Source organism: Chelmon rostratus, chromosome 4, assembly GCF_017976325.1.
Source record: "Chelmon rostratus isolate fCheRos1 chromosome 4, fCheRos1.pri, whole genome shotgun sequence".
NCBI classification, from domain to species: domain Eukaryota; kingdom Metazoa; phylum Chordata; class Actinopteri; order Chaetodontiformes; family Chaetodontidae; genus Chelmon; species Chelmon rostratus.
The window spans coordinates 25873078-25888880 of NC_055661.1; the positions used below are offsets into that span (position 1 = coordinate 25873078).

Here is a 15803-nt window from a genome sequence, read left to right on the forward strand (position 1 = left end):
ATCATTGGTTTGTGATAACCACATCTTCACAGAGAGTATTTATTTCACTCTACCCCTTGCTGACAGACTAATGCATGTTTGAGCTGCAACAAACGCACCATAATTATCATTATAAGAACATTATGAAGATACATTATTGGAGGTGATGGCTCCATTGTGATTATGATTAGTTATGATCGTGTGAATAATATTTTAACTGATGTTACTTCAGTTCTTTATTCTTCACTTTATTCTTCACTTGGATCCCCAATAGTGTCCACAGGGGGGCTAGTCTTCCTGGGGTCCACACAAGTTGATGTTGCATTCCCCAACACATGCCGGTAGATATAATAAATTAAGACATAGTAAATTAAATGCGGAAAACTGCAGCACTATTTTGGGGTCCAACTGCACAGAGCAGACTATTCAGATAAAGAAATATTTGAAGAGATCAGCAGTTCCTGAGTATCATAGTAGTGAAAAAGGACGGTCTTAAGCTCTTAAGTCTCCTCTTAGGATCCAGCTGCTCCTTCTTTATCGCTGGCATTTCCTGGAAAGCGTTATTTATACCAGTGAGATTATCAATTGACTTTTGCCTGGAAGATTTAATGTTGATTGATTGCCAGATCGTTAAAGTCAAAAGAAATTCAAAATACACCAATTCTGACTCACCTCACACAAATATTTGCAATAGAAAACATTTAAAACCACAGTAAACTGTACATTGATTTAATTCAGTCCAGGTTCATCCTGTGGGTGGCAGCATGGTCTCATGTGATAACACAAACATGGAAAAAGCTGTATTGATCCTTCAGAGTGTTTAGAATGTCAATAGCTCACATTCAGTCTGAATGAGGTTGGAGTCATAGATAAAGATACACACAGGACCCTAGAAGCAGTTGTCATTTTGTTTTGTGCTCCTTTGAATTTATAAAAGATGGAGGTGCTTCTAATTTTCTATCCATGATAATGTGCAACAGACACGTTCACTATTCACCAAAAACATACATAATCACAGGGTTCTAGAGCCCTCTCCACATTTAATTCAGTAAACATTTGATGTAATTTGTATGCCAAAAAGCTCTACTGAACATAGGCAACTTTTCATTGCTGTTCAGATTTGTTTCTCTAAGCTCTGTTATCACTTGGGAAATAAATTCAAGCTGATTAACTGAAGAAAATGAATTTGAGCATAACTGTCTGCAGGATTATCATGTGTGAAATCACCTGTATATTGGACAAAGTTTGTTGTCAGGGGGCCATTTAAGATCTTATTTCCTTATTTTATTACACATTTTCCACAGGGAAAGAGGAAAATTACAACACTTCCTCTAAAGAAGAAGAGTATGAAAATATCATTAAACCATATCATAAACTCCACGCACAGCAACTGTGTGTGAATTGCTTCAAGCTACTCTTGAATAAGGCACATTTCAATTTTTGGCATCTGTTTATCATTTTTGTTGCTTTATATCGTCCTTATAATGCAAACTTTTCACTGCTACGTGTGATTTGGTAAAGCCTTTAGATAAACTATGTTATCATACTGAAAGCAGGGTGTGATCTTGTGAATTATGTAATTGAGAAATTAGAACAATAATATCCCACCTCATCCGAAACACCCTCAGACCGCAGTTTTCTCCCTCAGATTGCCGTTCTGCTCTCTGATTGGTCCAAATGAAGGGGGCGTTTGAATAAACAAGCGCGTGAACGGTTTTCATTGGTCGGTGTCATGCCACTCAAACTGTTGCCTGGTGATCTGCTTGCAGCTTGTCAACCGCACGATCCAGTTACTGTAGCTGCTTGCTGCAATGAAAATATCTTCGTTGGTGGGTGGATTTATCGGCCCCGTTCCATCATTTTTTCCCAAACAGTGACTGAGTGAGTAGTTTATTTTACCATAATGATGATAAAAATCGTAAAATAATCTACATTTAATGTGACTGTCGTCTTCAAGCTCACGAGAAAGGCAGCGTTTATCAAGCTTGAGGTTTGTTTTTAGCTAATTGGCGGTTTTCTGACCAAGGTAACACAACTAAGTTAGCTTAATTATAACGTACCAGACCAGTAACTAGGGTAACTGACCAGAGTCCAGTCTAGAAAACTGTTAATGTGACACAATTTGTACTCAGTTGTCTCAAGTGTAGCCGTATGTTTGACTTGTTGGATTTTTTGCTGCCCTGCATTGAAAGTGTGGGAGCTACGTACATTCATTCTGTGGGCAGTCGTAGCTACCACACACACACACACACACACACACACACGCACACACAGTACAGCCGAGCCACAGTCCCTGTTAAAAACAATAATTTCGCCCTCTTATGTGTGCGAGCTGCTGTTAAGGATGTGAAAGATCTGTAACAAGATGCAATAGGACAAGTGCATGACATACATTTACATATACAGCAATTCTTTTCACATGTTCTATCATAATTTAACATTTCACCATGAATGCAAATGTTTGCTGGTTGTTGCTGGTTTTCTGATTTTGTGTAGTGCCCGAAAATGTGCAGTCAAATCCCCTCAAATGGCAGTGACGTTGTAAGCTGGGTCCTTTGTTTTTGCAAAATTCTTACCACTGTGTCTAATTTTAATGATTATATACCCAAGTCGGGCATAGATAGTAGTTCACTGATCATATGAAAAAAAAAGTCCTGTATTTTGAATTCCACAGACTCAGTCCATTACCACGCATGAGTCATTCTGTTGATAGAGACGAAATATATGATCCACAGCAATGCCCAGTGCATTCCTGATCATATTAGCCTTCTAGGTCTGGGCCTGGAGAGTAGTTGGCGAAAATCTGCTCTGCAAAACAATAGGCTGCATGCCACTGCATGTAGGTTGTGAAAGGAGGAGAGGGAGGAAGCACATGAACACACTCATGTTTAAAATGAACAGAAGACCAAAGGCATTTTCTCCCTAGCCACCAGTGTTTATGTTTAGTCTTATATCATCCTCCTCAAGTTTACCTACAGTTGCTACCTGTGTTGATGGTGTTCGGCTGAGTAAGATAAGGGAGTGATAGACCACACAGCGGTGTTTAGTGTTCTGGGAGACGGAGTTTATTTTGGTGCTGAGGTTTTGCATACTGATGAGCAGCGCCTGTGCCCACAACACCGTAGGAGACTGGGAGTGTGAGTAGGCTACGCAAGTCCTTGAGCTTTCCAGCAAGGGGAAGATGAAATGGAGAAAGTGGTATCTGGAGTCTTATCTGATTCAATAAGAGTAAAGAGTGTGTGGATACCAGAGGAGATGCTTTGATCACATTAAGAGATTATGTGGTACTGTTGCACTCATTGAAAAAGGTAAGAATACAGCAAGGAACTTTGGATACTATAATGTGGATTTATAAGGCATGAAACATGACATCTTACTATTTGCTTATTTATGTTAAATGAGCACTGCGTTGATTATACACATGAAGGTCTGTTTACTCATCATTGAAAGTACTGCTAGGCATGGAAGGAGGGAGTCCGACAAAATAACCCTGAAGATGTCATCAGGCTTGATTTAGACTTTAGACTTCAAATATTTGCCAGAAAACCTGTGTTATAAACCGGGGGCATGGAGTTTGACAGATGAGGGAATTTAACAAGCAGGGCAAGTGTAATGAAAGATGCTTTTAAATGGCATTCTGCATTTTGTTTTTGTTTTTGACTCTTGTAAATCCTTCAACTAAATGGAAGTGCAATGCTGAATTGCTGGAGTGCCCCTTTAACTCAAGAGATAGAGCTGTAAAGTACCACTTTTATATCATTTAAGTACAACTGGCCTACTTAACAAAAAGAGCTTAAAAAAGTCCTTTTCTTGAGGGATGTTTTTGAAAATGGCAAAGCAATCAAGCTAATATAATTGTGAATCCATTTGACAAAAAAAAAATCATCTGGTTTTGGCTCTTTCTCACTTTCAAAGGTAAGTGAGGAATATATGTTTATATATGATTATGATATGATTGCATACGTTTTTCTGCAGATAAAAGCGAACCACTGAAGAAGGCATGTGTCGGATATTATGGCTTACAGCCGGCACACATCCCTCGGGAGCCATCAGCTGGCCGCCTCACGCCATCCTGTAGCTGGACCCCCTCTGCCTGAGCTCGATGCACCTCACGCAACATACCTTTTGACTTCATGAAGATCCCTGACATCGGTGATGTAATGAATAAATTTGAAGTCCTTGGGATTGTGGGTGAAGGTGAGCATTCTCATTTAATGGAACTGTAAAATATAACAATGTGAAATATAAAAACATAATCTGTACATTTTCTGCAACGGTGACTACTAATCCAGTCTAGTCTTCTGCCACAGCTTTTCATGTGAAGTAGTGCACTCACAAATTTGTTGCTTTTCAGTGAGCAATCATTTAATCATTTGTATTCAATTTGCCACTTCAACATAGCTTTTAAAAGCCTGCTCTGTTGGTCATGATTGTACGACTCAATAAGGTCAAGGGCATTTTTTAAAATATTTATTCATCAGGAAGAATTTTAACATGGAAAAACTGAAGATAGGTACTGTGACCTGAATTCATACTTGTTTTGTTACTGTAGAAACGAAGATGTGGTTTGGGGGATTCAGTTTCATTGTCGTAAATATCAATGGCACAGGGTGATTTGATCGTTAAATTCCTCTGAAACACTTCTCATGGCTTTTCTCTTTCCTTGAGCCACTTGGTTGATATAAAGTGGCAGAAGCCCTGAGGTGAGACCACCCACTTGTCCCAGTTTTTACACTCCTACTCCCACATCCTAGAAGTTTTATAATGTGGGTTTAATGCGCCTCTAGAAGACACAGGCAAACTGAGCTGGAGTCATCACTTTTAGTTGTAGAAGTTTGTCAGTCCAGCTCTACTTACTGCCTTTGCACTCATGGCACAGTGCGCTCCACTTGATTCAGCATTATAGATTGTTCCTCAGTGATCTTTAAGTCAGTCAATTTTGTTAATCAGTTCGGACTGAGTGCAGCATGTCGGCTCACCCCAGCAATTAAAAATACACAGAATCGTATGCAATTATATCCAGTTACTTATCTAAGGAGGGCAATGAATGGGTTGAATAATTCTTGTGGTTTTGTTGCACATAACCTACAAATCGTGCTTTTGTTTCATAGGATCATCGCTTAATGGATAAAGGACAGTTTTGAAGTGTGTAAGGGGCTTTAGGAAATACCAGCATCCAATGTTTGAGAATCAGCTGACAAATGGCAAATATTTGAATGTTACATTATCCTTTTTATCCACCTTGCTTATTGTTTGTTTTAAGGTTTGATTTTCTGTTGAGTTAGCTCATGAATTCAACAGCATTAGCAAGATTTTATCATAAAAGTATGCTAAATATTTGAATGGATATTAGTTTGTCTAAATATTTACTGATATGGATTATTTACTTCAGGTAAGTTTTAAGTGCCCTCAAGTTGATTTTCAGAGATTTTGAATGAAAATGCAGGAAATCAATCTGTAAATTCATCATAAAAAAATCGCCTGTAGTCATATAAAGCACATTCAATGTGTAGTGAATGTGTTAAAACATACAGAACCTGTCTGGTCTGGAGTCAAAAGGTGGTACGACTGTCTGTAGGGCAACAATATTTGTTGCACTCCTCTTGATTTAGGTATCTAAACTGTGTTAGAAAGAATGGAAATGCATCAGAGCCGCCTCTTGCAGACAGTAGATGACTTCTTGCAGCACTGATGTGCTTGTGAAGGAGCACGGAGCAGTTTGTCATATGCCTGCTCAGTCCAAGAATTCCTCTCGAACCCCCAGGGGATGTGTGTGTGTGACTGCCAGGGTCGATAACATCAGAACTACAGTAGCTTGCCAACACTTGTGTCCTACTTTCTGAGCCACCTGTCCTTTTATAGTGTGGGATGTTTTTCCTTAATTCATGTGAACATATGAGAAGCATTAAAAAGGAGGATTTAAAACCCCGTTCACTTTGTAGCAATATGCTCAGATAAGAAGGGCTCAGTAGGTTCTACATTTGGTAGCATTGTTGGCCAACTCACTTCATGTGAGATTGAGTCTCTAAATCAAGCTAGTCTTTATTTAATAATGACTATGGATCATGCTGGAATTGTTCATCACAAATCAACATTTTTCAACTGACTTGCTGTATTTTTATTATTATTTTATGTGGGTCTGGTTTTAAAACGTCGCTCTACTTGTAAAGGCAGAAGTTGTGTTTGGAATACATGAATGCTTTGAATATTTATGAAAAGATTAGCTGCAGTGAATCTCACTTAAACATGTGGTTTGCTCTCTTTTTTTAGGTGCCTATGGTGTTGTTTTGAAGTGCCGACACAAGGTAAGATCTGATGAATTTTCACGTAGTCCCTTTATTGGTCTTGTCAAACCATTCTAATCATCACCTGATCTTCAAATCCTTATGTTGATATATAATGTATTTAATGTAATATATTTTCACATGAAAACACTGTTATTCAAGAAAGTCAGTTTTAAAGGATAAGTCTGGTGATATTCAATATTTTTCTTATTGTCAAAAAATCCCATGAGAAGACCAAAACCAACAATGGATTCATCCTACTAGCAAGTGTCGTGAGCATTGCCAAAGCCTGAAATGGCTTATTTCTCAGTGCCATAGGCTTCAGTTTTTGTCTATAAACTAGTAAGAACACATCAATGTGCCACACCATTACATGTGGTAACATGTTCCTTCATTACCATCAATGCTCACACTGTAATTTGTTTGGATTCATTCCCACATACAGAATCCTGCTGCTGTAAATGCTCACTACAGCACCAAATGTGTATTAATACTCACCTGAAAATAGTCCCTGAGAAACGCACTATTTACTCCTGTCTGAGCACCATTTCTCACAACATAAGAAAATATTCATGACCCATTTATAAAGATTTATGTCTTCAGTGGGAGCCAGCGAGCTTGGGGCTGAGAACCACAGATAGGCTCTGGAAGTGGGAGGCAGACAAACACATTGTTGGTTTTGGTGTTTTCAGTGTTGACAATAACAAATATATAGACTTATCAGTCTTCTACTTTAAGGATGGGGATTGGAGTGTCCTGTGTGTTTATTTTAAAAAGATATGGCTAGTTGACCTGAGGTCTATAACTGTTGGAGGTTAAAGGCCTGCAGAAGCCCAGAGAATATTAAATGTACACACTGTGTTTCTTAAAAGAGGTGCGTCTGAAGCAAGTGGTCTTCATGCACCTGGTCATTCGACTTGAGTTTACTGCAGCGGTTGTGTGCCTTCAAATGACTGTGATGCCTTAAGTGGCTCTCATGGACTGCTGAATAATTAATTATAGTCCTTTTGTTTCTACTGGGGTTCATCAATGAGAAAGATCTGCTTTGAATGGCAACAACTGTCAGATTAAAGTCTTCTACTATGTTTTCATTCATGTAAAAGTGACTCTGATAGGCTATCTTGAAGCAATTAATTCTTTGCATGAGAATCAGAAAACCAAAGCATAGAAAAAACAAAAAGACAGCGGGACTATGAAAAGCAGACGACCCACACTGCAGTAATAGCCTTGTCATCTCAGTCCATTTAAGGAAGAGGCTGCGCCAGGAATTGACGGCAATCCAGCATGAATAAGAGAGACTAACTACCTCCTACTTACAGAGATCTGCAGGAAACAGACAAAACACTTTCTGAGCCTTTCTCATCAAAATCCTTGATGTTTTTCTGGTTCTGCAATTGCCATGCATTTGCCTTCATTACAATGTTTATTGCAGCAATGGCCTTACTCAGTGTATCCATTAGCCAGGTTTCTAATGTGAGCGAGTTACCTTAAGTGTCAAAATTGTAAAAGACAACAGCTCCAGACTCGATGTTGAGCGAACGCTCAGACGTGAGGAAAAAGAAGAAAGGCCTGCTGTAAGCCGGAATCACAGCCTATAATTACTGGGCTTTATTATTCAGACTGATTGATCCCAGGCCTATGCAGCTGCAAATGCCAATGTCTCCATTTTATACAACAGAACTCACATCAATAGACCTCAGTTAGGTCCACTGAACAGACGGCGGCTGTTGCTTTGTCTGTTAAACTCTCTTCACTGTGTTTATTTGTGCGTTAATCCGTCATTATCACCATAATTGCAAATATTTATCTTTCTTGAGGAAATAATAAATAACACTTGCTCTACATCTAAAAGGTTTTCAGAACAGTTAACATTAACGTCAGACAGATATAATCAGATGGTTCGCTATTGTTTGAGAATAGAATAAATAATTTTATTTTTAGTCCATTTTTAAAAATCAAATATTGATTTTGATAACAGTCTCAATAATCACGTTTTGGCCTTGGCCTCTTGTTCAAATTGGGTTTTATTACAGAATGAACACCACAGTACATTTGTGATGCTGCTGCATCAGACTAGCTACCTCCAGTTTTGCAACCTAGTACACAGTTGAGCAATTTTTGAGCACGCTGCAAATGCAATGTTGTGTTTTTTAGCTTGTTTCACTACAGTGGCCATAAAAATCAGTTAGTACATTAAAAGCTGACGTTATCAATATTTATGTTAACAGTGGCTCAAATTACTGTTTGTAATGTGAAAAGAGTAGTTTGTAATCCACAAAATTATCACCCAATTTGGCAGCTAATCCACTTATTTTTTCAGCTCCAGCAAGCATCTGTAAAAACTACTTTCTGCTCTGTTCAGCAACAAAAAAAAGCTAGCAAGTAGTTGCTGTTGTGCAGCATTTTAACAGCTAAAGACAGATATTTGCCTCATAGCTTTCCCCATTATAATAAGGCGATGATACTGGATAATAATGTGGCTTCAGCCCATAAGTGACCCAAAAATCTTTTGATGCAGCTTTGCTTAATTTTACACTTCAAATGCCAACAAGTAAATTGAATCACATCGTTTTCTAATTACTATATGTTAAATCACTTGCAAACTGGAACAAAATGATCAGCATCTCGTGAACAAATGCTGCTAGTTGAGTTTTGCTTCCCTGTTAAATTTAGATGTTACTGTTACTGTTAAGAATAGCCAGGATTTACGTAAAGAAGGCAGCAAATGAAACAAGCCTTGTAGCAGGTGAATGGTAGCCAGTCCTAATCTCAGATTTTACCATCCTTACCATCTGCGCCACACACATCGTGCTGATTGGTGGTTTACTGGGTTACCGTTGAAAAATGCACATTTAAAAACAGTGTTTGCTAGCTGTGTTTTCAATACTTGATTTGACATTAGGTTAGAAAGCTAATTCTTAATTAGCTCATTACAGTTGCATTATTTCTCCTGCATATAGCAAAGCAGTAACAATCCACTAGAGGTCTGACATTTTGCTACCCGTCTGTGGGCCATGTATGTGTTGTAAATTCCATAATATATGCACTTTTGATAGAATATCTGTTGATGACTTGCTTTATGTGTGAAAGCACAGGAGGATGAATTCTCTGGCTGCAGATCGATATGGACCAGTGCCATCTGGAAAATATTGTATTGTTAGTGTGAATGAACCGACATGTTTTTTCAAGGGCTAACTCACGGATCTATGCTGCATAATTATGTGTGCATACACACAGACGTGGGCACACCAGTCAAATACACACTTCATGCACAGACGCACACGCATGTGTTGACACCGACAAAGTCAAATAAGCTTACCAAGGATTTGATGGTGCTGTGACTATGGGCAGGGAAGTGTGCTGGCCAGAGAAAATGGCTGTATTTATACGTAACAACTGCTGCTCAGTCGCAGCTGCTCGTGCTTACAGAACATACTTATTTCACCAGTGACACGCCCCTCAAATTTGGTTTATACAACACATGTATTTAACAGGAATAATTAGATCCTTGAACGATCTGCGGACAGATATAGAAAGGATGGAAATACAAGTATGCATTCATCAATTTCCACACAATAATCTGAATCTATTTACGAGGCTGCCGGATTACACATGTTTTATATCATCTGAACACAGAGTTAAGAGTCAGATGGGCTTTAAGAGTCAGCTGGGCTTAGTGTAACATAGGGAAGTGACATAGAGAACAGGATAAGTTTTTGATGACATTATTTGCAGGTTTCAGGTATAATCTTTTCATTGTCATTGTAGTAGCCTATGTGTTCGAAGCAGATAAGTGTATGTGGATGATTAATATAATTTTTTACAAGCTCGACAAGAGCTACTCTCTTTATATATTGATACCCAAATTATACCACACAAATGGGATAATAGATTGACCTCCATGTGTCACAAAAGGCTATTATTGCTGAAATTATTGACAGTATATTGCTGTGTGTAATGGCTGCATGTTGGCTGCTATGGCATTATTAGAGGCCTTCAATACAAGTTGGATGAGAATCAGACTGTGGCTCCCAGCCATCATAACACCGTAGTGCCATTTATGAGAAATGTGTGTTGAAAAGATCTCGCTTTTTCAACTCTTTATGGCAGATCGTTGGTCCAAAATAGGTTTGTTTTCATGTTTAGTGGTGATTTACATTCAGAGGGCAGAACCATGCCTAAACATCATATAGGTAGAGTTTAAAAACTAAAGAATACAGACTAAAGTTGATATAGAAAACGCTGCTTGATGTCGCAGCCCCACACTAAAGTTCATCTGTCATTATGACTTGGTAACAAATGTTTCTCAGCTTGCCTGACTTATTCCATCTTCTATCTTGCCAAATTCTGCCACAGCTATTTGATAAAAACAGCACCCAGACTAAAATTGCAAAATGCTGTCATATGAAAGTGGCTGAGTGCACTGGGACACAGAGAAGCTTTTGTCTTGAGGGTCTGGCCCATCTTTTATTAATCCCCTTTCCATGTAAATGGATCACCAGAAGAAAATGTTTGGGATCACTAATTTTTTTTTTTTTTTTGCGTACTCACTAATGGGAATACAGTGTTTTATTGTGGCGTGATGACAGAGTCAAGGATGCCGCAGCTGTGTATGCACATTTTGCCAACTGAGCCACAAGGATGCTCCAGGTCTTTTTCTCTTGTCTGCTGATGTTTGATAAAACCTTATGAATTATGCTAATTCATTGTAAGATAATTAAGAAGCTTTTGTCCCTGAACCTCATCATACTAGTGGAGCATCAGTGAGGATATTGGTAAAGCCAATATGCACCTGTTTTAAAAAATATAACATTCAAACAGATTTCACAAATATTAATCCATTAATTTTTAGCCTTGCTAGCAGCGTGACTATAGGGATGTCAGGCCACCACTTCTGCCTAGATTGAAATATCTTAATCTTGGATGGATTGTCTAAAATTTTGGTTCAGACGTTTATTGTTCCCAGAAGATCAATCCTAATGATGTCAGGGATCACCATTAGCTTCACATTTATGATTTTAATTGAAATGTCACAATAACTGGATGGAATGATTGTCATGAAATTTGGTACACACATTTAGGATGAATTGTAATCACTTTGCTCATCCCCAATTGTCCATATGATGCCATCATCAGGTCAGAATTTCATTTTGTCCAATACTTTGGTTTATGACCAAACACCTGCAAAACTGATGACATTCCCATTAGCCTTAGTTGCATTATGTTTAGGTCTAATTGGCAATGTTAGCATGCTAACATTGTAAAATACGTTGTAGTAAGTAAACATTATACTCGCTGTAGCAGCCAAGCCTAAACTTAAAGCCACTGAGGGGCTGCATGAACGGGCTAATGACAATAGTTGACGCGCATGCTGTAATGCTGCCATATAGGGTTTATAAATTAAAAGTCCAACTTCTGTTTCTTTGCTTTGTGGTATTTTATTTGCTCACCCTTACGGTTCGTTTCCATGACTGATGGACATGACTCCAAAACTGAACTTCAATACAACACAATAATACAGCATGTTACTCCTCCTGGCACAGTGGTCAAAACTATATTGCTCCTCCTTCCAGCAACACCTGTAACCTGGACAAAGGTTCCTACCTATATAGGACACTGCCCCCCCAGCATAGTGACCCCTACTGGCCGAATTAGTGTCTTGCATTTGCTTATCTTAGAATGGCTCCTACACTTGTAAACATAATTAGTAGTATGATACAGAACATTCTTTCTTTGGTTGCTCAACATGCTTGTGTGTGTCAGCAATGCAAAATCAGCTATTTTGCAATGATGCTGTAAACCTGGTTATATGGTGCTGGCGTTACACTTGTTAATTCACTGTGTTGACGAAACTGGGAGTATCATTACTGAGCGTGGAAACCACCCTTTTTGCTTGGCCCAGTTTGACCATGAGTTCACTGACACGTCATAAGGCATGTTTGCTGATGGAAGATTACAGAGCCATTTAACCTATGTATGGCTCTCCGTTGACCCAGCAAAATAGCTGTAGACTATAACTGGTAAGTTCTGCACATGTTTTGCACATTTTGTAAATATACTGTATTATACTGTGGAATTCATTGGAAAAGGAACATCAAAGATCCCCCCCCCCCCCCGACCCCACCAACTCTGGAACCTGTTGATTTGCAAACAAAACACTCTGTATCTAAGCTGAAACTTTCCTCTGAATTAAGTCCAATACAAATCTTTATCAGCTAAGCCAAATCCTGGATAAGGCTTGTGCATGGCCTTGGCAGTTGGTTAGCATGCGGCAGTATGGGAAATGTGTAAGAGAGAGGGTAAACATAGTCGTGGTCAGTGTTTATTTAAGCGTGGAACACCTCGTAGGAATGCTCACCACACACAGTGTCACCCTGACTGTGCTTATCATCCCATTAACTGGTTTCCTCTGCGGCTTTCTCTCAGAGAGGTAAAACATTGACAGCATCAGGGCTCTGTCTCCTCAGTCGTGCTCTTGAAAGATTCAATTTGGAAGAGAAGCACTGAATAATCTGTCATATGTTTTCATTAATCGTCGGTCGTAGCTTTATAGAATTAAGCTTCTTTATGAAAAGCCCTGGCCGTGGCTGTGGAGGTGTTCTGGCTACATATTATGCCTGGATCTCAGCCAGAGTGTAAATCTAGTCCTTAAAGTAGTTTGCATCATTGAGAAAGTATCTGCCCACGGAGAAGAAAAGTCAAGTGCAGATATGTCATAAACCTCCAGAACAACATGGAAGGCCTTTCAAATCACTCATTCAAATCAATCAATAAAATCAATGTGTCATAGTAGTATGTGATGACTGTTACACAAAGAAATCTGGAAGGAGATTGCAGAGCAGGTGTGTGTGAGGAGTCATCTTCTACGTCTGTAAAAATTCAGAAAAGATGGCTCTTTTCCATATCAAAAGAAAAATTAAGTACAGGCTGTACATAAACATTGCTTTTGATAAATGTGCGCCTGCTATGTTTGTTTTTGTTGACAGTATACAGGCTTGTTACCTCCTTATCTAATTGCCTGCTTGACATACTGCACATGTAAAATAAGATTCCATTACAGTGTTGACAGAAAGCATAGAACAGCAGGTGTAAATGCAGGGCTCTGAGCATGTTTATTATGCAGATAACATTCACATTCATGTTGCAGTTTCACAACCGTTTACATTTGCTTTTCCTTCATTGTCACAACAGAATTTAAATGTGCAAAATGCTGTATTGTTTGTTGAATGAAAATTTCAGACTACGCTGAGCGATCCCATGAGGAAGTGCATCATGTATCATGCATGTTGTATTTTCTCTATTGTATTTATTATGAAAGCAACAATAGAAAGGCTTGTAATCTACAGTACACAGAAGTTTGCATTTTAAATAACGTAGTTAGGATTCCTCGTGATAATTTGCATTTAACTTGAAACATAGGTCTGGGATGGGGAACTGCGTTCCTGTCTAGGGCAACTTCACTTTTTGTAACATCCTTCATACTAAATTATTGATCACATGTATCACACTAACCTCTAACGTGATGGCTGGAACCGCTTTTCTTTGGCAAGGCGCCTGATGTCAGATGGCAGTGATGATGATGCTGCTCACCACTGGTTTTCCAGGTTTAGGTCAGTCAGTCTTGAGAACAAACGGCATCTTTGCAATAGTCACTTTTAAAAAGAATTGCTCACAGCAGCAGGTTGTCCCAAACAGATTAAGACTCTACTGTATGTTTCCTCAGAATGGGAAAATCTTCATGATGTACAAGCATTTTATAGAACTAGAGCAGAAGGAGGTTGTTGTATGTAGCTATGAGCCCGCCGTTGCTTTGCAGCTCAATGATTTCATGTCGTAGGTTGTCAAAGCAGGCTTTTGTTCTTGCAGGGTAAGAAAATGCAGAGTGCTAGCCCTTTCCAGTTGCACTTGCCAGAGCCACACATCGTATCAAAAGCCATGCACAAAAATGGCTAGTTGGGAGGTATTTGTTATGTCTGTTGTTTCACCACAAACCAGAGAGAATAAGTGGAAATGCTGTGTCCATTGTTTTTTCAGTACCTTGTGCCATATGCCACGGTTTGAGACAAACGCTTAGGAGCAGTTTTTAGTCTGGTGTGAGCAGCTCCACAGCAGCAACAAGGCACTCCTTCATAAATCCTTCCTTCAGATTCTTAGCTATTAGCTTGCTCACTGTAAAGCTTTCCTGCGTAGCACTGTCTCTGTCAGAATGTGGTCTTTTGAAAGCTGCTTGTTGGACATCCAAACTCTGCCAAAGAGCGTTATCTTTCTTCAAGCACATTTTTCCTTGTAACTCTTAAGATTGGACTTTTTCATCACAGTGAGCGTGTCACAAGTGTCTTTTACTTCAACAAAAAAGTGATAGTCCATTTCTCTTCGAATGGGCGACATTCAGCACCTGCTTTTGTTTCTTGACATTCGCCAGAAAAACGTGTTAGTTGACTAGTTTATGTTATTTTCTGTTATCACAGATAAAAAGTAATTGCTGTCTACCTTTTTTGTATTTCTGAGTTGTTTTTTTTGATGTAACCCATTTGATCCAGCCTACTGCATATGGCCTGGACGCCCCACACCGCTGATATAGACTATATTACTGTAAACATAGATATTTAGACCATAGTGTCATAGTGTGTTTACATTAACTTTCCTACCGCAAATCCTGCATATTGTACAAAGCAAAATTCTGGCTATGAATTTGTGTTTTTACACTAACTAACCAACTATTGTATTCTGAAAAGTGTGATTTAGGGTTTGGCACTTCATATGTAAGCGTAGCATTATGTCTTTGAAGCTAAGAGTTAAGCGAATTAAGAGATTTTGACATTGAAATGCTGTGTGAGTGAAAACTGATTTACTGTAATACTAGGTACAAGTTAAGCTGATTGGAACAGGAGGTGAAGACCGCTGACCCTAATGTTCCTTGAGAACAGAAGCTAATGTGATGGCATGAAAATCTAAGGGAAAGACATCAGCGTGAGTTTATTGTAGACAGAAATACCTCTTGACAGGAATGTGCATGCGTTAGTTGCCATGCGAGACGAAACAGAGAGCAAAGTGAACAAGTGAATCAGTTTGCCTCATACAATAAGTCAACCCTTTCTTTTATTGCAGAGAATAGTACACTTGTGGACAGTTTGCGTTGCATAGTCATCCTCATTATTAAATGTAAACAAGCAAATTTGTGAGTTGAGAGCAAAGAGCGCAGCAAGTGTTCTCCTGAGCCGCAGAAAGCATCACGTGATCACATCAGTCATCCTATTATTAGCAAGTGAGTGAGAACATATGTGGCACATGCCAGGAGAAGTCCACAGGCACAAAGCTTGCTTCTTATGGTGAAGGCTCCTGGCAGCTCCAGTATGGCACAGGGTTGTATTTTCCTGGCATGGTTCAGGTTCACAGCACCCCTGAGCGCTAAACACAGATGCCAACACAGAGCCATTCTTAGTAAACATGTTCAGCCAATGGTGAAGCAGTATGTACAATGCATGCAGTGGTATTTTTTAGAATGATACAGCCAATATGAAACTGTATATCATGGCCTGT

At 39.0% G+C, this 15803-nt stretch overlaps 1 protein-coding gene across 1 annotated transcript in view; it reads left to right on the forward strand.

The window, feature by feature from the left end:
• The first annotated feature begins 4112 nt into the window (after nucleotides 1-4112).
• The window catches only part of LOC121605520 (cyclin-dependent kinase-like 5), a 32244-nt gene continuing 20553 nt past the window's right edge, over nucleotides 4113-15803 (forward strand). The window contains exons 1-2 of the mRNA XM_041935448.1: nucleotides 4113-4176; nucleotides 6250-6284. Of these exons, the coding sequence (XP_041791382.1) occupies nucleotides 4113-4176; nucleotides 6250-6284 (99 nt within the window). The remainder of the gene's footprint in view (nucleotides 4177-6249; nucleotides 6285-15803) is intronic.